The sequence below is a fragment of the Triticum aestivum genome, chromosome 1B (assembly GCF_018294505.1).
Source record: "Triticum aestivum cultivar Chinese Spring chromosome 1B, IWGSC CS RefSeq v2.1, whole genome shotgun sequence".
NCBI classification, from domain to species: Eukaryota; Viridiplantae; Streptophyta; class Magnoliopsida; order Poales; family Poaceae; genus Triticum; species Triticum aestivum.
The window spans coordinates 676,202,196-676,224,816 of NC_057795.1; the positions used below are offsets into that span (position 1 = coordinate 676,202,196).

At 44.7% G+C, this 22,621-nt stretch overlaps 1 protein-coding gene and 3 long non-coding RNA genes across 4 annotated transcripts; all 4 read left to right on the forward strand.

Annotated features, from left to right (window-relative positions):
* The first annotated feature begins 1,344 nt into the window (after window positions 1–1,344).
* Window positions 1,345–3,115, forward strand: LOC123148119 (GATA transcription factor 15). The gene is made up of 2 exons (XM_044567480.1): window positions 1,345–2,419; window positions 2,507–3,115. The coding sequence occupies exons 1-2, from the start codon at window positions 2,030–2,032 to the stop codon at window positions 2,768–2,770; spliced, it is 654 nt and encodes a 217-aa protein (XP_044423415.1). The 5' UTR covers window positions 1,345–2,029; the 3' UTR covers window positions 2,771–3,115.
* A 7,456-nt stretch (window positions 3,116–10,571) lies between these two features.
* Window positions 10,572–13,043, forward strand: LOC123148126 (uncharacterized). The gene is made up of 5 exons (XR_006473656.1): window positions 10,572–11,330; window positions 11,535–11,642; window positions 11,724–11,838; window positions 12,425–12,553; window positions 12,681–13,043. It is a non-coding gene; the product is annotated as an uncharacterized lncRNA (long non-coding RNA).
* A 349-nt stretch (window positions 13,044–13,392) lies between these two features.
* LOC123148133 (uncharacterized) lies at window positions 13,393–15,648 on the forward strand. The gene is made up of 2 exons (XR_006473658.1): window positions 13,393–14,535; window positions 15,041–15,648. It is a non-coding gene; the product is annotated as an uncharacterized lncRNA (long non-coding RNA).
* An 870-nt stretch (window positions 15,649–16,518) lies between these two features.
* On the forward strand, window positions 16,519–17,409 carry LOC123148139 (uncharacterized). Its single transcript, XR_006473659.1, has 2 exons — window positions 16,519–17,105; window positions 17,194–17,409. It is a non-coding gene; the product is annotated as an uncharacterized lncRNA (long non-coding RNA).
* Window positions 17,410–22,621: the final 5,212 nt, after the last annotated feature.

Consider the following 22,621-nt stretch of genomic DNA (forward strand, 5'->3'; position numbering starts at 1 on the left):
GTTGGTGCTCCGTGATGTGGACGAATGGTGGTGGCTTGGACGTGGATGCTGGAGCGGCGTCTTCGGATGGCGGTCTGCATGATTGGCTCACCGGCGGGCACCATGTCGGTGGTGGTGGCTCTCCCTCTTAGTTGTTGTGGGCGACAGGAGGGTAGCTGTGGGTGGCTCAGGAGCTCTCCCTGTCTTTGGCAGTGGCGCCGCCCCGATCCGGGCCTGGGGAGCTGAACGCATTGCGCTTGTTCTGAATACCTCGTGGTGGCACGGGGAGCTGCTGAGCGAAAGCTCTGCACTTTTGTCGCCGAGGACGCTTGCGTGAAGCCGTTATCTTCCTGAAGACGTCGTGGTGCTCCTTTTCGCGCCAGGGTTTCAGGTGAAAATCCTTGTTCATTATGGAGTCGGCAAATTTCGATACTTTGTGCCGTTTTCTCTCCTTGAGGCGTTGTCGTGGAGCTTAAGAGTTTAGGGCAGTGTGTGGCGTTGTACTCAGTTTTCCCAATGTTTTTTTTTCAGTAGCATAGTCGTGTGAGTTTTGTGTGATCCGATTTTCTTAAGATCGACATGGTATGAGGGCTACGTTATCATCTTGTATCATTCAACTGCATACTTGGTTTGGTAATTGTTTTATATATAAAACGGAACGAAAGCCTGTCTCGACGCCATGAACCTAAAATATATCGTTATGGCATACTGTGTAGTATTATATTTTCTGCTAATCAAATGGAAGACCGAAAACTAATGCCCAATTTAAATCGTCATCCGGAGGGAGTAACGGATTTTTGCCGGTGAAACGCAACTGTGGCACTAGAAGCAGTACTCTGTACCAACGTGTCGATCGGTGAAGCCGAGGCGGCGCCGGGACACACGAGAGCGAGATGGGAATACGCAATTATTCCGTGTTCCGTCGCGCACGCCCCTCGACGCGACCGGTCCAGCGGGCGGTGGTACGCGCTCCTGTGCCACGGCAACGATCTCCTCGTGACCCGCGCTGGGCTGGGCTGGGCGGCGACGCGATTCGCATGGGAGACTGTTCCATCCCACCGCACCCCGTCACATGGCTCGCTGCCTAGCTTTTGACCGCGCCCGGGCCAAGCAAGCAACGGGGCCATCAGCCATGGCAGCCATGGCTGGCAGTGAGTGAGATGTTGCTACTGTCAAGATACTACCAGTACTCCGGGCTGTCAGTGTCAGGGAGGCCTGCGTCGCCACCTCTGGCATGCATGCGTACCTTTGGCTGGCGGGATCTCCGGTATACTGTTATGATGTCAAAGGCCAGCGCCGGAACGGTCACTCGCCGTCGCTCTATATGACACCCCTGGCCGAGCCGGCAGGCAGTTTCCCAACCGGGCAGCATCTTTGCTTTGCCTCCTCCGTGATCGCCCATTTGATTCCTGAGGCAACGTGCGTGCTTGCATGGGCTCGCTCGCTGTAGCTCCGGGATAAGCGCGGCAGATCGTCGGCCTCTGCCCCTCTGCTCCGAGCAGTCACCCATCCATCCAGCCTCCCGTCGTCCGGCCGCCCAAGCCGAGCCAAGACTGCCATCCACAGGAGCAGAGCGGCAGGGCGCAGCCAGCCAGTCCAACCGCGCACTCATTGGCCGCCCTGCTCCGCCGGTCTTGGCTTGCCTCTGTAGCCGTGCACAATCTTTTGTTCCATTGCATGGAGCATGCATCCTAGCGTAGCCTAGCTAGTGGCGACGCATGTATGCGACCGAGGCGGCTGCTGTTCAAAGCAAAGCAAACCAGCGCCTCGATTACTACCACTCCAGCAAGCAAAGCAAAGCAAAGCACCAGATGAGATGGATGCAAATCTAAAATCAAGTTTTGCGCATCTCGGGCACCCTATAAATCCTAGCTGCCGCGGCCTACCTCCAGTAGCTCACCACCAGCTTCACTCTGCTCTGCTAGCAGCAAGCCAGCTAGCTCCTCGCCTCCTCCTCGACACACTGCTAGCAGCTTCTCTTCTCTTCTCTCTAAATAACAGAGCGCCCGCCCAAGCTAGGTGGCACTAGAACGTCGCAAGCTCCGGCGCTATGGCCACCTCCACCTTCTCGCTCTTCTTCCCGCCGCTGCCCAGCAGCAAAGGCCAGTGGCCGTCGGTGGAGGAGGCTGCCTACTCGTACGACGACCACAGCACCGTCACCACCCTCTCTCCCTCCTCCCCGGCCTCCTCTGCTTCCTCGGGCTCACTCGTGGACTGCACGCTCTCCCTCGGCACGCCCTCCTCGCGCTGCCCAGAGCCGGACCGCAGGCCGCCGCCGCAGGCGTACCAGTCCGTGTCCGCCGCGGCCGACCCCTGCTACTACCACCAGCAGCAGGGCAGGAGCGGCGCCGCCGGCCACGAGCAGCTCCTGGACCGCCGCTGCGCCAACTGCGGCACCGCGTCCACGCCGCTCTGGAGGAACGGCCCTCGCGGACCCAAGGTACGAATGCACCCTCGCGCATTGTCTACTTTGTCTCCGCGTTCTTGCATTCCATTGATCTCTCGTTGTCTTGTGACATTGTCCCAGTCGCTGTGCAACGCCTGCGGCATAAGGTTCAAGAAGGAGGAGCGCCGCGCGGCGGAGACCAATGCCGGCGGCGGGTGCGGCTACGTCGCGCAGCGGGCACCCATGTCGGCCCCTCGCGCCGTGCCGTACGCGGAGGAGGCGCCGCTTCCTTACGCCGGCGCCGTCGACGCGCCGTTCCTGGCGTGGCGGCTGAACGGCGTCCCGCCGGCCCCGGCGTTCTCGGCGTGGCCCGACAGGCAGCACGGCGTGTACCAGTACAACTAGCCTAGTACTAGTGGGTAGTACGTGTAGGTACGTGTTAGGGCATGGAACGCGGTTGGTGGGCGCTGCAACGTTTTTTTGGGGATTTTGTTGGGGACGTACGGTTGCACGCGGCCGGTGGGATATGCATGTGCAGTAGTGCTCTAGTACTGTATTTTGTCTGACATTATCGTTGAGCAAGCCTGCAAAACATATGAATTATGAACTAGTGCATGTCTTGTTTCTCATGTTTCAGTTGCACCCTTGTGTACCATCGATCGATGCGCCTGGGCTATGAATTTCGTCCCACAATATAACTGACAACTTTTAAGTCCGAAGCTGACAACGGCGACGCGAGCTCTGGAGGCGTTGTTTTGGCCCTGATCTTGTGCTTGGGGAAACTTGTGGTCTGACCTGCAGACTAGGCGCGGTGCCATGTCGTCGCTTCCTCCTTGGAGGTATTGTGTTCATGCTTGAGGAACTCCGATGGTGCGGCGTGAGTCGGTATCGGCTACTACTTTGGGCGTGAGCCTTTGGGGCGCAATGTACATCATCGTCGGCGCTCTTTCTTGACGACGCCTTATCTAGGTTTGCCCAGGCCCTGCCATGCACTTGCCAAATTTCTCTTGACACGATGGATAGGGGTATGTTGGTCTGTATTTTCCTCGGGTCTTCTAATATCGTAGAGGTCTTTGACGTTGGGTGTGGCGCTGGTTTGGTTGCTGTATGGTTTGCCTTCATATTGTAAAGGTCTTCGACATTGGTTGTGACGCTGGTTGGTTGATCTATGGTTTGCTTCATTGTCATTGGCATGAGGTTGGTCTAGATGTTGCTTGTCTTGTGGTATGATGTGGTGTGTGGTTGCTAATTCTAGTGTTAGCGTTGTAACGGCCGAAAGGCGTCTCTTCTCTAATGCAATGATACACATGCTTATGCCCTTTCTAGGAATTCACAAGTTTTAACTTTTTTTTTGAGAGGGCAAATGGGTTTTATTCATAACCGTAGGAGTACAATCAAGTAGGAAGTGCCTCGATATATGGTAGTTCTCTCGGTAGCCATACCGCACTACGATTGTACATCGCTAGTCAATTTGCTATGCTATTTTGTCCCCGTCTTATCTGGAATAAACTCCATTTTTTCAAACAACGGTAGAATCTCCGCTACTAGGCGACCATACACGGGGCAAGACAAGCCATTTTAGATAATATCGTCAATGCCTCAAGGAGTCCGACTCGACCATGACCATCCCTACCGATTGCTACTCCCTACTTGTTATCAAAATGGATAAAAAAATATATATGAACTAAAATACGTCTAGATACTGATAGATCCATGGGATCGTGTAGGGTAGGATTTCCGGGAAACTTACCCTCTGTTGGTCCAGACGAGCTTGAGCCAAAGACCATGCCAGAGCTGTAGTGGCCGGTGATGGCTGAGAGATGGCGGTGGCGGAGCTTCCCGCCGCTGTCAGCTCCGCCTCGATCAGTAGGCAGGGCAGGTGGGGTGCGAACCATTCTTGGCGTACTGCACTCGTGGCCCCCACCTCCCTTATATGGAGCTGCGCGACAGAGGCCTGCAACCCAGTTGAGTTGAGTGTCCCCGATCAGGACTGAGTCAAGGGTCCAGTTGGCCGTTGGGCCAACTAAGAGGAGCTCAACACTAACATTCTCCCCCTTGATCTCACCTTATACTTTTAACTTCACACTTTGACGCAACTCTTTTGACTTTCTCTTGATTTGCTCTTGGTCCTTGTCTCAGTGCAGATCAATACGAGGGCGTGCCTCGTCATAACAGTTATTAGCTACCGTCAGATTAACAGCCACAATGCATCTTTCTGTATTGAAACAAGACCTTAACCTTTTTTTGGGCCCTTTAGTAATCCAAAAATCATAGACCTCCCATAATTCTCATGTCGACTGCATGTTCTCTTAACACGCTGGGTGGTAGGCCTTTGATAAGTGGATCTGTAAGCATCTGTTTGGTACTTACACCGTTAGTGCTATCATATGATTCTAGATTTTCTCCTTCGCAACATATAACTCTTTGTCAATGTGTTTGGCAGTACACCTGACATGTTGACGTAGAAGATAAAATACTTGGATGATATATTGCTGCTGCATATCATCATCAATTTCGGGTAAAGTTTTCTTTAACCATTTAGCCTGTCATGTAGCCTCATATCATGCTATACTTTGCGGTATACATAACTCATGACACCGCAACTATTTTGCTTTTGGAGCTTTTCCACAATAAAACTCCAAAGGTACGAGTGTTTAGCTACTAGTGTGGACTTCACTAAACATCCCGCCAAAACTTAGTTCTTTTACTCACAACCTTTTGAGAGTATGTGTCCCTTTCTTATTTAGCATGAGGCTTACAATACTTTGTAAGATTGCAAAACGTTCTTTAATTCCATTCCAGTGATCTATTGATGGACCGGACTTCTGCCAAAAATTTCCTGGATAATTGAGCTATGTCAGGGTAAATAGCACTGATTTTGCTTCCAATAGCTGAAGCACATGGAACCTCTTTCTTTTGATCGATCTCATATTGGTTCCTGGAATACTTAATATTCCCAAACTATTACCCTTGACTATAAGACAGGCGTAAGCTTACTCGCATGCATACTATATCTCATTAGAATCCTTTTCTAAGTATGCTTTTTGCGATAATCCTAATACCCGTCTTCTTTTATCCCGGTGAATTTCGATTCTTTGAGCGAATAGACCTTCACTGAGATTACTATGATCATGACTTGATGTCATGAATAATCTTCTTTTTCTTCAACAGTAGATTGAACATCACTACTAGTAAGTAGTACATTATCTACACGTCGAAGGCGGGAAAAGTATTTCCCATCTTTGAACTTTGCAAATATTCAATTTTTCATCCTAACCTTCTTTAAAACCCAAAACTTCTCTTCGTCCTCTTTAATCTTTAGATGCCACTGTTCAGTGGCGTGCTTTGATCCATAAATGGATTTCTTCATGTGGCATCCCATATTTTTCCTTTCTTTTCACAACAAAACCCCTGGGTTGTGTTTTGTAAGGGTTTTCTCATACAAATCTCCGTTTGGGAGATGTTGTTTCTACATCCAACTGATGCAATTTCAAAATATTAGTATTCCACTAATGCCATTGTGATTCTAAGATAAGCCTTTTTCCACAAGTCGCGCTTAGTGGCTTTTCATATTCCCTCTAGAGCCACATTTTAATCTTGTAGACCCATTAGAGCCTACTGTTTTGGCTCCGTTGGGAACTTATTCTTTGTTCCAAAACGAGTAGGAATTTCTAGGTCTCATGACGTCTTCCATGGTTCTTGCCATTTCGATGAATGAGCGCCTCTGATGGCTTCACCAAAAGAGGCGGAATCACTTTATTTTCTATCTGGGGTTGTTTCTATTTTTCATTGCCAAGAGACGGTTGATACTACAGAGTCCTGAGTAACAAGAGTTCCCTTGACTTTATTTTCTTTTGAAGAGTTAACGACAGGTGTTGAACATCTGTTGTCATCTCAACTTCTGTCGTTCATACAACGCTGACACAATTGTTGTGCTTGAATCATTCGATGTGAACATATGGTCCCACTTCTCTTCAAGCTTTAGTTCTCAACATACTTTACTCCCCAGATTATCCCATCTATTGTAAAGATGGTATATTTACTAGCTTTTGTTTGGATTTATTTGATTTGGGGTATCAATGATATGAGTGATGTACTCCTTTTTCGATCATATTCTTCTTTAATAGATCATTCTTACTTTAAACATACATTGTATGCATCGTATTCAATTTTGAGGAGAATTTCTTATCTTCCTAATCTCCCCCCCCCCCTCGAAATATGGCACAAACTACTTTGCTGCCATAATTTCGAAACTATCTGTAACACTTGTGAACGAGGAGTCATTTATTACTTGGTGTGGTCAGATGATCAAGTCATGCAAGAACAATGGGAGTACTATTTCCTCATTCCCCTCAAGAACTCATCAGAGTTCTTTATTCTGTTGCACTTTCAAGAACTCATCAGAGTTCTTGATATTGGTACACTTTTGCAAGTTATGCTTGCAATCTTGACTTTTGTTCGTATACAACTTTATTTTGTCCTTCGGCTCTTTCGAAGTCACTGTCCAGCATGACACTATGGAAATGCATGGGATTTGTTTGGATAGCTTTAAAAGCTCCCCCAGACTTCTTCACTTTTATGTGATACTGAAGTAGTACATGAGTCATCGCAAAAACTTTCTTTCCCATGCAAAGTTATGAATGACACAAGTGCCAAAACTTTTCTGACATGCGGTATTAAACTTTAAATGCATCCTTAACAATCAATGCACTGATAACACACATTTTAATTCAACGTTGGTCAAATTGTACATGCGTTTATTTATTTCAATCACTATTGAAGGACAATATGTTGATTACCTTTAGTCATAATGACTTAAAACATGCACTTATACTTTATTTTTCGATTAAATTTTCTCGTTGGTTCCAATTTAATCAGAAAAAAACTGAAACATCATGAAAACTTTAGAGAGAGAGAAATGATAACTCATTTCCGGAACATATTCGTTCCCTTTTCTCTTTTATCGTATCGAGAAAAAAAATCAGAATGACGCTCGATTTTTCTTTCTGAACATCAGCATTGCAGCCGAGTAAGTACTAAAACTTTAACTGTAGCATTGATGGAAATCAACCGTTGTTTGCAAAATTTCTCTCTTCCAGGGAAAATATTGTGTTTTAATTTAACATTGGTCAAAATTAAAACATACAATATTCTTGTACTTTGAATCCCTAGATCACCATTGGGCAGAAACAGGATTTCCGAATATCATATAATAATGTTGTCATCATCAGCTATGATCATTAAACGACAACATAATAATTAATTTTAAAATTCTCTTCTTTGAGAATTTCTCATCTTTGTGGATTTAACTGTAAGAACAAACTAATGCTCAACTTTTCTTTCACTTAAAATAGTGGAAGCCTTTATGAACTTTAAGCTTAGAAGTTGTTTCCCCACATAGGGAAAAACTCATATGTACTCATCATAATTAAATCAACTTTAGATCATGAAAAAAAACCATACTATTCAGAAGCATTTATGTTACTTTTGTAATCTCTAAACAAATATCTCGTTGGTTCAATTTGAGTAGAGATCAATAATTCATCAAAAATATGCTTCTGAAAGAATAGACTTTGACTGACAAGGTGTAGTTTGTGCATGCGGCCCAGCTGCAAAATTGACCCATAGGCCTTTACTGTTTATGCAATTAAAACTATATCACTGTTGGACAAAAATAGAAATAAATGCACCTTTCGTTTCAATAATAAAACATGATCATGTTATAACAACGTTGATCATAAAAATAACATAATCATATTCATTTTAATAATCACTTTAATGTGCTCCTTAAATTTAATTCTATCTAAACTTTTATTTTCTTTATAAAAGAGCACTAGTAATAATTTACGCAGCGGAAAAACATGAATATAAAATTCATGAACCTTTTATTATTTACAGAAACTTTTCTTTTACCAAGTAAAAAAAATCATGAACTTTATTATTTTCTCTCTAAAATTCATGAAGATTTCTTTTTCTAAAAAATTTCTATTCTTATTTTCAGAAACTTTTTCTATTTACTTTTTTTCTTTTTATTTTCTAAACAGAATTTTCATTGGAAAATTTTGCATAGAAAAGCTATTGTAAATCTGCTCGAAAAAACTGGACAAAAAACTATTAAAAAAACAAAAAGGAAAAACTGCAGCACAGCCGGCCTCAGCCCAGCTTGGGCGGCTGCGCCCGCGGCTGCTGGCCTTGGCCCAGCGCGCGTTGGCGCCGGGCTGGCGGCCTCGGTCCAGCGGCCTGCTACTGCTCTGTGGCCCAACCTGTCCCATTGCTTGGCTAGGTATTGCCGCGTGGCCGTTGGATGGAATCCGACGGTCCAGCGCGTGTATCGGGTGAACAAAAACAACCTGCCGAGCGAGGAGGAAACACTAACCCATTCTTTCTCCCCCTCGCCTCCGATCTCGTTGCACACCTCTCTGGTCCGCAGCGGCGGTGCTGCCGGTCGCCGGTGAGGGCGTCGCATGCTACCGCGGCGCGCGGAGCTCTTCTCCCTTTCCATCGGCCTTTCCTCCTTTCCTCTATGTTCTGTCTCCTGTCCGCGCGAGAGATAACAGAGAGGTGCGGCTCTCTCTGGCCGCTCGGCTACCGCGCCGCGCCGGTCGCGAGCGAGGGCGTCAGGCCACCGTGGCGCGTGAGCCGAGCTGGCCCTTTTCCCTTCCCTTTCTTTTTTTTTTGTTCTTTAGATAGAGAGAGACAGATACAAGGTCAAGCCCTCCTCTGCTCCCCTTGTGTTCGACGAACGACGAAGATCTGTGGCACCGTCGCCTCCTCTTCGCCGGTGACGCGTTTCCCGTAGCGGAAGGGCGCCGCCGTCAAACGGCGTGGCTGCGGTGCCCCCTTTGCCCTTTGCAGGGTTGTTCTTCGTCCGAACGGCTCGGCTTGCCGATGCCCGTTCGGATCGAGAGGAACCAGCGCAACCTTATGGCGGCGCACTTTGCCGGCGAGCACTAGGCCCTCTTCGGTGAACTCTTTTCTTTTCTGTTCTAGGGTTCGTGGGGAAGGCTTTGTTTGGTTTGATCCAAAGAATCCTGCACCCATCTGGCTGATACCATTGATAGATCTATGGGATCATGTAGGGTAGGATTTCCGGGAAATATACCCTCTGTTGGTCCAGACGAGCTTGAGCCAGAGACCACGCCAGAGCTGTAGTGGCCAGTGATGGCTGAGAGATGGAGGTGGCAAAGCTTCCCGCCGCTATCAGCTCCGCCTCGATTAGTAGGCAGGGCAGGTGGGGTGCGAACCATTCTTGGCGTACTGCACTCGTGGCCCCCACCTCCCTTATATGGAGCTGCGCGACAGGGGCCCGCAACCCAGTCGAGTTGAGTGTCCCTGGTCAGGACTGAGTCAAGGATTCAGTTGGCCGTTGGGCCAACTAAGAGGAGATCAACACTAACAGATACATCCCTTTTATCCATTTTGATGACAAGTATTTTCGGACGGATGGAGTAGATGGCAAGAGCCATCCTTTGCATCAATGCGCCAATCTCCGCGTCGAGAGCATTATTGTAGTTATAGACAAACCGATATGCAACAAAGATCACACTTTCATCATGCCTCTGAAGCACCATAAGAGCCACAACAATATCGTCCTGCTCGAGGAATAAGCCATCGATCAAAAGGGCAACATGGTCTGCCGGTGGCGACCACGGTTTGCTGGGCTAGGTATTTTGGCCTCATGTCTACGTACATAGTCGAACAGTAGCATCTTTCCTTTGATCATCTCATCCGTGCTATAGAAGCATGAGTGTATCAGTGATTTTGTGTCCCTATGAAGGAACTTGACTATCTCCTTTTCATGTAACATATCCACACGGGGCTGCCGCATACGCTAAATAAGCATGATAATCATGTCTCGCACATTTTCCCGGCACGCCGCCTTGACATTCAGTAACTAATCCTTACCAATGTCAATCAAGAGAGACTTCTTAGGGAGCGGCCAAATAGACCTCATTCACTCCCATCTAACATATAAAGCCTCAAGAAGTGCTAGGCACAACCAATGCCTCGAGCGCATGGTACCACGCGAGGGAAAAAACACCGCCGCACCGCGCCGCGCCGCGCGTGGGAAAATACAGCCAGGTGCAGCGCACCATGCGAGGGGAAAACCACCGCACCGCGCGAGAGACGCGCTCAACGTGCAGGCCGTGGTGAGCCCCGCGCCCGTCCGCTTTCTCCTCCATCCCCGTTCCCTCGTCTCCGTTCCCTCGTCTCCAACCCTAATTCTTTTCCCCCTCCCCTACAGCCGCCTTCCCAATCTCCTCATCCCCTCCACTCCCTCGACAACGGTGGCGGCGGTGCCCTCTGGTGGCGGAGGAGGAGGGGGGAGATGGTGGCGGTGGCGCCCTCTGGTGGCGGAGGAGGAGGGGGGAGATGGTGGCACGTCGGCGACCTTCCCCTCACGCATCCCATCCCCCCTCGTCATCCCGGATCCCACCGGACCTGAGGCGTGCGGGCGCGGCAGCGACCTGCAAGGGAAGGGCGACGCTCGAATCGATCCAGCGCCATGGATCGGTCCTTGCGGAAGAAAGAGAAAATGAGGAGCCGGGGTTGCTGATCCGGCCGGCCCAGATCCACACGCCTCCTCCTTCCGCCACCTCACCCCACCAGCTTCCAGCGCTGTGGATCCGCCGAGGATGGATGGCAGCAAGTGAGAGGGAGCAGGAGAAGAGGTGATCTTTCTTCATGCTGGGGTGGAGGAGCAGGGATAGTTTGGAGGCCGGTGGTGGAGGGAAGGAGTCGCCGGGTGGAGGAGAGGTTGGTGCCAGGTCCAAGGAGCAGCGGGGGCAGAGCACCAGGAGGCGCTCCCGTTGCGATGGGTGGAGCTACAGAGGAGGGGAGGAGGAGGATGCCGGGCTCAGCCACGAAGACGGCTCGGTCAGGTCGCGACGCCCCATCCGCCACTTCTGTTGGGCGTCGTCCCCTTTTTCCTCGGAATCAAATAGACCAGATCAATACTTGCCAGGTACGTCCTGAAATCTGATGCTTTCTCTGTTGGCTTCTTCCCTTTTGTTCTACCTGCTATTCTGGAAGTACTCGGGATGCCTTTTGGTTTGCTTTGCATCTGTATTAATAAGTTTTTAAGGCCATTTCATTTTGTGCTGCTGTTTCAGAATAATATATGTTATGTTGGTGCTTTCATTTTCTTAGTATTGTGATTGGGTTGCAGGGTGGAATCTGCTGCTGCTGCACTGGTTGGTAATCTGACATACTACGGCCAGTGGTTGACAATGAACCATAAGGAGAAGAAGAACATGCCAAAAGATAGATTGAGCAGGTGACTTATTCCTGTTAGTTTTCATTTCCGCAAAGAAAGAAACAATTATATTAATTGATCTGGGTGTATGCTCATATGCAGCAGCAAGAAGGTGAAGCACCAGGGAGATGCACATGGCATGCCGGAAATGTTGGGTGACCTCGGCCAGCGTTGGCTGTCCTTGCTGGCGACCTCGCCGTCTGCAACCCACCTCCAGGTAATGCAACTTCTTCCCGCTTGTTCCCTTATTTTCTGCTCAATCCACACTTTGGTTTATGCTTGTTGGGTGTGCAATGTACTCGATCTACCTTTTTACCTATTTTGGTTTATCTTCGATACATATGCAAAAGGAGAGCTGGTAGATACAGATGCAAAAGGAGAGGTGCAGATTTGGGAACTGGCTTGCTAACAAAAATAACTCTATATGAAGATTAATTGCAAGGATGTGATCCTTCAAGGAAAGGATGTGCATGATTAGGTCTGGTGCTCTGACATAGCCATTGCTCTCTGCCGTGCTTCACCGGGTTTGTCCATCGTGTGAGAATGTTTTTGTATTACAGAGTGGTTTCACCAGCTTTGGATGCAAGGTCTCAAAAGTTATGTTGTTCCTGGATTATATCTTGATGCTAGCTGCTTTACTTTTTGTCTTTGCTTGGCCTGCATTATTGATGGGGTGTAATTTTGGTGCTGGTCTTTCAATAATTTTGGTAGGTCAGGTGAGATGCTGATGGTTAGCTATGCTTTGGTTACAGTTTAGAACTTCCGATACCTATGAGTTGTGATACCTTCTGTTTTGGTTGCAGCGGCCTGACCACACAGAGAAGAATGGCAGACACTGAGGATTTTTGCGGCAATTTTTCTAATTCGTTTTTACCTCATGGATTCTCATTTATCTCTCTAACTTCCATTTACTCAAGACAATTATGGCTCTGGTAGAGATCTATGTTGTTCTGTTCTTTGTTATATGATACAACCCAAGGAAACCGAGGCAACTAATTTATGCATGCAAATGGTTGGTTTAAAGATCGAAGGCTCATATCTAGATGGTTTTCTTCACAGCTCCAAGATGAAGTAAAAGAAAAGCTTATAACAGAAGAAACATAGTTTGATGGGCGTCCTTGCCAGTGGCATCGCAGTCTCCAACCCGTCCGCGGGTATTTCATCTCCGTCCCATTCAGTTTACTCCTTTTTGATTTTTTTCCTACTTGAGCCTTGGAGATTGCTAATGGAAATTTCTCTGGTGAGTTTTGCTTGTACCAGTGGTGCAGAGGATGTCTTGCTGAACATAGTTTTTAGTTCTTGATCTTTTTTCATATAAGAAATCCAAATACAGTAATGGCTCTTTCTGGGAGCAAGGCTGTCATATAAGGGGAAAATTTTAGAAGCTAAGCGACCATAATTTAAATCATGTGTGCCTTGTTTGCTTCCTTATTGTTATATTGCATTAGAGATCTTTAGTATTTTGACTTTCTAAAAATGCAGAGCAGATCTTCAGTATTTTGAATTTTCAATTACATTTGGTCACGAGTTGTGAGATGCATATAATATTAGCTTCCTTCACAACCATTCATGTGCTTTATTCGGTTTGGTTGGTCGCTGCTGGTACTTTCATACCATTTGGTTATGTGGCAGTGTGTGCTTTTTGTGTCTGCCCAAATCCAAACTGCGCGTGGGGGAGGGTGTTCTCATCCAGGCCTGGGCGTCCTTGCCGGCGACTACTTGTTGTCTAACCCATCCACAGGTGTACCAATTCATTACCGTCTCTTCGATTTTCCTGTCCAAGTCCATCCTTTGGTTTATCTTAGTTGGCGTGAGAGGTGCAAATGCGAGGATAGACTATGCTATAGTTCTTCAATTTCTTCTTGTTAAAAGAAATAGTCTACCTGACTGCCATTCCGCTTCGACTAAATCTGTTATTATAATATATTTTTCCATGAAATATGGTCTCATTGTTGCTTCTTGAGTAAATCTTTCTGCGAAATCAAGAATTTCAGCAGAGAGTAATAGCCGTCCGGGACACAAAAATTTGAAGTATAGGGCAAGCATTCTAATTGTTCACACATGAAGTAATACTCTTGCAAGAGCTACACACTAAGTACTTTAATTATAATCTTTTACGCTCAGGAAAAAGATTCAACCTACAAATCTTGAAAGCATTTTTTGAAATGTTTTTGCTGAGTACCTTAGAAATCCCATAGAAAAGGCTAATAAGCAAAATTTCCTGCTTAGTTATAGTTCTGTGATTCATTGCTAATAATCGTGCTTCTATACGGCCCTTGAAGGATTTCCAGGTGCTGTTCGATGGAATGCTCAGTGGGATGTGTGAATTTTATGGTCAGATTTTCCTGCCAGGTTGAATAGCTGATGCAGTGCATTGAGTGTTTTCCATCTACCAGATTTTTCCTAATTGTTATGTAGGCTTGTGGATGTTTTGGTCGAGCTTGTGCTTGGATTATAAATGTGACGTTTTTAGCTCTGTGAAAGTAAAGATGCCTCGATATAATTTGTGCCCATAATACATGTTTTTTAATGATAAGATGTATCACATATGCTGCAGGTTTTGTATGAATTTCCATTCCGACCTTTCTTGATCTCAACTGCTCTTAATTTGTTTTATTGTTCCACCAATTTTGTTTGTGCAAAATCTACCAGCCCAAAATTTTCTTTTGCTTTTGTTAAACCATTGGCTCCTAGAATGTTTGTTTATATAAGATGATTCTGAGGGAAAGAGTTCTATCTATTCTGTGGAGCGGAATAGATGTTTCTGTTGAGTTTGGATTTGCTATGAAGAAGATTTACTTTTGCCTGATCTACGACTTGGAAGAAATACAAACTTGAACTTTCCTACGAAAGCATATGGGAGATCCTATTTCATCGTCCACCTCGGATGCCAAAACAGTTCCTTCTGATGCAGGTATGTTTAGTCGTACAAGACATGTATATGTATGCTGGACATGCTTTTCTTGAATCCAGAGTACTTTGACTTGCATATTATTTATCTTTTTTGTTGTTACGAATCATAAATTACAGTATATAAGTACATCACTGTGTTCACATTGTTCCAACTGTATAATTAATTAATTATTGTCTTCATATTACAGCTTCTCGATGCCAGATGTAATTATGCTTTTGTAAATATTAAAATAGTGCATACACATGTCTTTTCTTCTCCTTGTCAACTTGTGCCAGAAACAATATAATTTTTGTATTTCATTCTGTTGCCTTTTGGTCAATGATCATTTTGTTGTGTTTGGCATGCTGGAGGTGTACTGGAATTTTGTAGATTTCAGCTTTGTTGGTACCGTTTGCTCTTTCTTTATTCTTATGTTATATATTACTGGGAAGATGTTAGTGTGTGTTGCTAAGTGTACCACATTAATTCTCTAGAGTACTGATAAATTTATAGTCGATCCACACAGGCTGGGTCAGCCGTGCCAATGTGCGAGAAGCATTCGCCAATCGCCGCGTGTTTGATGTACAGGACGTGGGAAAACCCTGGATGCCAATCCCCTCTTGTCTGTGGTGAAGATGGTTGAACCAGAGCAGATCAGTTGTTGCATATTTTTATACCACTCGATCCATATGTTTCATCATCTGCGGAACACCAGAGAAGGGATATGTTGTTGTACATGAGGTATTAATAAAGTTTCGCGTTCTTTGTTCTGGTGGATTTGGTGCGTTGGGTTGCCATGTATGCTGAATATATTTTCCTTAGATTGCTCTTGTGTTTTTGGTGCAAATTGATCACAGAGGGCCTAGGAGGGTAATTCTAACAAGTGATGCTCTAATATTCACTTATTCAGTTGCGTTCTGGAATGACCTCTTTCTGCTTCCTCTTGTAAGCTTTCGTTTATTTCGTTTGTCTGCTGTTTTCTTCCTTCTGTATTTTTTTTCCTTTCTTTGGTGCTGGCGGCCAAATTTAGAGGCTAATTTGTTTCCTTTCAAGGAGGAAGTAATATATGAGTTTTCTTTTCACTTCCTTGCTTTTGCTTAAATACAATCGCTTGTTTATCGACAAAGGAATCAGCTGAGATTCGCTTTTGTTCTGCAAATGGGATTCCAATCAAATTTCAGTTTAACATTTTCTAGACCGACATTTTCCTGAAAATATTCTTGGCTGCTTTGGTGGTAAGCATACTGAAGGTAGTATTCCATTGTCACTGACATTTTACAGTTAAATGTATTTCTAATTAAGTTTCTACAGAAATATGGTTGTCGAGTAGCATCATTGATTTATTATAAGGTACTCCCTCTGTAAACTAATATAAAAGCGTTTAGATCACTACTTTAGTATTCTAAACGCTCTTATATTAGTTTACGGAGGGACTACTTATTGCTATTAGTGTCCCTTTCTACATACTGATGGGATAGTCAATTAGGTTCATCATGATGGACGTTTACAGCACCATAATTGTTGGATGCCCTTTTTTTATCAAGTCGTTATAAATTCTGTCAAACCCATGTCTTTACATGATTTTCTAACATGAAAGTAGTCACTTCCTGGATATCGGAGTATGTACATAGAACTGAACAGCTTATCGCCTCATGTTTTGCTAGAGAAAAATCAAGCACGAGACATGTGTTAGGATGATGGATTTCATATTAAAAAGACGGATGTAATATAAGAGCACTTGGAATGAGCACTTGGAATGCAGTAGACATATGTTTATAGTAGTGTAATTGTAGGATTCCTGATTTGTGGTGCATAGACCACCTGGATTAATTAGTTTTTGTAGTTCCTGTATTTTATTTCTTACTAAAATTTTCTGGGTCGTTTCAAAATTTCTGCTCTACACAGAATCTTAAGAAGTTTGGATATGCACACAGGTCCTAATAATAATGAGCTGTTTAGTGCAATGCATGTGGCATGATTACTTCTTTTTTTTATGTTGTACGTTCTTGGAGGTCGCCATTTCTCTCTTCTGTTGATCAAGTTTTCTTCTTCTTTCTTCTGCTTATCAGGGTTTCTTCCTTTCCTTTTTTCTGAAAATTGCATTTATTGTGTGACCTATGTATTGTCATTATTCTTGCTTCATTGGTCGTGTTGATATTCTGGGTTTGGCCCGACATTGTGTTTTCTTTTGCCTCATGCCATTCATATTTTGTGGTTGCGTGTGGACATGATTTGCGCACTTATTTCAATTGTTAGCCGTGTATCATGGTGTGCTTTGCCTGCTTTTTCATGCTTGTGTGAATTGACCATGGTCTGTTCTTGTTGGGGTAAAGCCTGAACTGCCGGGTACACTTTGCTTATTGTCCTTATTCTGGTTGTCCTTGGCATCTTTCTATCAGTGGAGATCCTTGTTTTCAAATAGTAGGGATAGAGGGACAGAAAAGACATATTTGTCGCGGCGCTGCAAGTGTTGCCCCCCTCCTCCCCAAGGGCAAGTTGAAGGAAGGTGTCTGTGTGGTTCTTCTGCAGTTCACAGCGAGGATTGCTGTGTCCAACCTGCACAAGAATGCCAAGAAATCCTTCTCGGAGATGTAAGACACGGCGCATGTTTCTGCCATGATTTCCTTTGGTTGGATTTCGTGGATTTAGGTATTGAAAAATTATGGGCTGTGGATGCAGGATTAAGGACATGTACCTGCACTACAACGAGAGATCTGGGCTGCTTCTTTGTGGCTTCCAAACTTGAAATGTTTGTTTGGAAGTTAGTTTAGTTTTTTGTTGTGGATTCACAGCTTCTCACATGTACCATCCTCTTAGACCTTTAGATTTCCAAAGAAACTAAATGGAGATATGGTGGTATGGTCTCAATAGTACAACTTAAAGCCTTCCATGCTTTATATTTTCTTTGAAATTTGCTCTTGAAGAATCATGTATCTATGTTTGATCCGGTGAGAAAAGATGGCTTTCAAGTAGAGAATGCGGGAGTGTTGGCCACATTTGATTTTTGACTTGGGTGTCTAAATATTCTCACAATACTTGGCTCCCTCTCGGCCTTTGCGCCATTGGCGCAACGAGTCATCTAGTAGGAGGAGAACATGTCCACAAGCCACACTAGCATGAAAGCTCTGTTGTACGTTGTCACCACACAGGGAGCAAGTACCACGTGTTGATAGGTGTCTATATGACTTGGTTTGGTTCGTGGCAAGAGTTTGACTAACTTTATATTAAAAAATATAAACATTCACAATATGAAATCAATATTATCAAATGCATCATGAAACGTATTTTCATACTATATAGTTTTAGTATTGTAGATGTTCATATTTTTTTTATATAAATTTGGTCAAACTTTGTGTAGTTTGACTTTGACCAAATCTTATATGCGGGGTAAAAAGAAACGGAGGGAGTACCTACAACCGCCTTCCATGCCGTAATTTTCAAAAAAAAATTACGTATCGTCGAATTCTATATGCAGTGCCAGGCTGGACGTTCTCCCTCAAGGTGGCAGCTCGTCGCCCCCCCCACCCCCCCAGCAAATGATTCATCATGCTTGCTTGTGACTAACCGGTGGGCACTCTTGCACATCCATCGGCCAGAAGAGATCATCCAGACGTTACATGTTCCAAGCCCCGTGTTCATCGAGGAATCCACAACCCAGTTATAACGGCAATTTCACTTCGGCGTTATAGCCAGAAATCTAGTGGCCTTGGGATCCATGGGTTGTGCCAGGTTCTAATGAGAGACCCGTCACCCACTCTCCAAATAAGTCCCTGCTTGACAAGTTCCAGTCCATGCTCAATTCCCCTCCAAACAGCCGATGCATTGCTGTAACAAACTGTATCCAACATATCCCCATGCGGGTAGTACTAACATGTAGTAGCCGTGCACATAAGCTCTCAGGGGCATCTATTGGCCTCCAAGCTTGCTTTGCTAGTAATGCTTGGTTAAAGGCTCTCATATCTCTGAACCCGATACCAACTTTAGATTTTGGTAACATCCAACTCAACCACGCCATATTCTTTTTCATTTCTCCACCCCCACTAGTAATGACGCATCATACAAGTCAAATCATCAAAAACCAATGCCGGGAGATGGAAATCACTCATACATAGGTGGAGATAGGCTGAGGAACGGATTTGATTAACAACTCCTTACTGCCAGAAGACATGTAATGTTTGCTTCAGTCAACTAATCTTTTTCTCAGAATCACTTGCATTATCTCAAACCTCCCCTTATGCATTCTCCCTTCTGCACCGGAAGCCCCAAATATTTGGGTTCAAACACTTCCTATGTAATTTCCAGAATACTCTTAACTTCCTCAGTCACCGCCTCAAGGCAATTATCCGAGAAAAAGATTTAACACTTTGCAGGGTTTATAACTTGACCCTTCGCTGATGGATATGTGTACAGCAAGCCTTTAACAAGCTCAAAAGAGTAATATTGAATTGTCCGCAAATAAGAGATGGGTAATAACTGGAGCACCTCTACAATTTGAACTCCTTCCAGCCCCTCGTTCGCAACTGAGTTGTTGATGAGAGCAGAAAGCACGTCAGCCACAAAGAGAAATAAAAAGGCGACAATGTGTTAACTTGGCGGAGGCCCCTAAAGGGGGAGAAAGGTTATACCAATCTTCTACTGAATTGCATTGAGTTCCTCATCGGGGTCATGCACGCCATAATCCGAGAGATCCATATTAGAGAGAAGCGCAATTTGATAAGTACCTTCTCCAGAAAATCCCAATCAACACAATCGTAAGCCTTCCACAAATCCAACTTATAAGCACAACAAGTTGAGAGTTATTTTTTAGAGGATGTATATAATGGATGTAGTCGAAAGCAATTATACGATTATCCAAAATAAACCGACCAGGAACGAAAGCAGTTCGGTTTTACTAGATGAGTTCCGCGAGGAAGGGTCTCAGTCAGTTAACCAAACACTTAGAAATAATGTTTACACCACATTGCAAAGAATTATTTGTCTGAAATCCTTCAGATCCATGGGATGGAGAACCTTTGGGATCATAATTATGGCGTTTCATTAACTCCATTCGCTGTGATTCTGTGTGAAATAATTGCAGAACCACTGCAATTATTTTGTTCTTTAGAACAACCTAGTTACGCTGATAAAACAAAGTCGAAAACCCATCCATACCAGGGGCCTTCAAGGGGCTAATATGAGATAACACATTTGAGACCTCCACTTCTGAGTACGGGGCACCTAATTTTTCATTCATCAACTCTGTTACCTTTCGTATTATGCAATCCAAAACCACATCAGGGGCTAGGGCCCGATATTTTGTAAATAGCTCCTTAAAATACGAAGCCGCCATACGTTCAATATCAGAAGGGGCCTCACACCAAGTACCATCCTTTTTGCGGAATCTTTTTATACGATTTTCCCATGCTCTCCAGACTGCCCATTGAAAAATGTAGTAGGTCTTGCGCTCGCCCTCCTTCACCCATGTGGTTCGTAAATACTACAGCCAAAGAATCCCATCTCTATACAGTAGTTCGTCGAGTTGATTCATTTTTTGCTGGATCGCCACATGAATGGCATCAACAAGCTGTAGATTAGCCATCTGGGACCATAGCTTCTCTATATACTTCATTACATGATCAAAATTATACTTGCTCCATGAGAGCAAGTTATTCATCAACTCCATAAGAGAATCACATACCGAAGCAAGGTTACCAACGGGTCGTTTCATTGCCCATGACGCTGCAATTTTCTCTGGGAAGGACGGGTCACGCTCCCACATAATCTCGTACCGGGGGGGGAGGGTGGGTGGTTGGCAATGTTGTTGTCCCTCGTCGGTTGTAAAGCGTACCATGATGGGCAATGTAAGAGTAGAAGGTGTCTAGATGAAGCACTCTAGCGAATGAAAACATCTCCCTCCAAGCTTCATCCACACATGCCCTGTACATCTGCATGCGGACATTGTGGTCGCCCCGCTGCCATTATCGTATCTAAATGGAACACCTAAGAATTCCAGGTCCGAAAGTTCACACATCATCAAACAGTCTCAAATGGCAGTCATTTGGCGTTCAGCATGCAACGAGCTCGAAAATTGTTCATGTTGCCGAAGTGCTTCATTGTAGTCGCCACAAACAATCAATGGGTCCTGCTGTACTGCCTGTAGATTTGTGAGGTGTTCCCCCATCAAGTGATGATTCTCAACTCAGGGTTCCCATAAACAAACATGGTCTTCCAACTATTAATATGCATGGAAGAATAAACACCAAACACATCCCTAGTCATGCCTTTGGACTGGCTCATGTATTATTTACAGTTCCGCTTTCTTAACCGTAGGCATTGTTATTGTAACAATTACGCCTAGAATAATGTGTACACATTGTTATTATAACAATGGTGTTGGATAGACCCAACTTATGAAATAGTGTGTGATCGCTCGTCAATATGTTGTCGGTATTCTCATTTAAGGTATTAACATTTACTTGTGTCCATAGACCATGCGGAAACCATATAACCGGATGCCAGATGGTTACTTTGATGTTGCCAAACGTCACTCCTTAACTGGGTGACTATAATGGTAGCTTTCGGTTATACCAAGAAAGTATGTTGTGGTGTTCGATATGCCAAGACCAGGACTTGCTCCTCCAGCGATGGAGAGATACTGGGACCATTGAGTATTAGGGTGTCCATTATCTCTTAGCCAAACATAGTGGCTAAGGTGTTAGTCACGTGGACTCAAAATACGGTAATGAGAAAAGAGTACAAATCAGTAACGAGGATAACTAGGTATTGTATTAGTTGGAAGCATACAAATTTGGAATTAGAACAAACTTGAATATGAAGCATGAAAGGAGTGCCCCGGGTGTAGAATTAGTTAGTATGATGCACTTTGAAGTGTACTATGTCACAAGGATCCAATTTAACTGGAAGCATACAAAATTGAAATGGAAATTAAACAAAGTACACACGAACATGTAGATGTATGTTTCTGCGAACTATACTGGAAATTCAACAAGTGAGTTGAAGTATTTGCAGCAAATTCTATCTATACAATTGAAGTACACTTTGGAAGCTCCATATATAAGAAGCATGTTGCTATATCGATAATTCTTAACTTTACTGGAAGCATTCAAATTTGAAACTAGAAACTAACAACTACTCCCTCTAATCCAAAATAAGTGGTGTGGTTTTAGTTCAAATTTGAACAAAAACCACAACACTTATTTTGGAACAAAGGGAGTAGCTATGCGAGTTCGGTTAGTCTAAAAACCTAAAACAACTAAAATTCTTGATGACCTTATGACATAATGCATGGATAGAACAATTTTTACACCAACAATCGTTAATGCTTAGCGCACAATGAATATATGTACCCATGAATATTAAGCACACAATGTATTAGATACCTAATTACTTGCTGAAATTAAATATCATTAAATTGACAATAATATGAACAAAGGACATGAGGTGATGGAAGCGAGGGGTGGGGGTGGGGGGGGGATTGATGGAGTGCGATACTTTATATTCTGAGGAGGGGTTTCAAAGAGGGAAATACGACTGGAGGCATCTACATGTTCTCTGGCAAAAGAGTGGTACACCGACAGTAGGTTGAACCTCTGGGTAACCTGGTGAAGCACCAAACTGGGAGGAGATTGTGGGCACGCCCTCCTAATGCCGACATAGTGTAACATTGAGGTCTCCCTAAGGGGGCATCGATGGTGTGGTACATGGAGTGGGAATGGCAGGGAATCATATCTAGGTAGCGAGGGTGGATGGTGTGGTCGGCTGCGAGTTGTGAAGGAAGCATGGTGCGTAGTACTTCGTCCTTCCAAAATAAGTGTCTGTTGAGACAATTATTTTGGGACGGAGGGAGTAGATGGGAACTAGGCGGCGTAATTGAAGAGTACATTGGTGGTGGGGTTGACAACAAGGTAGGGCCGTAGGGGGGGGGGGTGTGTTCATGGCAGGAGAGATGAACGACGTGCCAGACAATAAACAAACGAGTAATTAGGGATGCGTGATATGCGAGCGGTTAGCAGCGGGCCAAAATGGTGATATGTCAGCCATGAGATTATGCTAGAATCGACAGTAGTCGTGTGGTCCAATGTCAGCCTCTAATCAGATTATTGATTAG

What these genes read in the sequence shown, in the direction of transcription:
- LOC123148119 (XM_044567480.1), top strand. Translation starts at nt 2,030, where the DNA reads ATGGCCACCTCCACCTTCTCGCTCTTCTTCCCGCCGCTGCCCAGCAGC. An exon ending in ACGGCCCTCGCGGACCCAAG is followed by an intron (nt 2,420 to 2,506) that starts GTACGAATGCAC and finishes ACATTGTCCCAG; the next exon opens with TCGCTGTGCAACGCCTGCGG.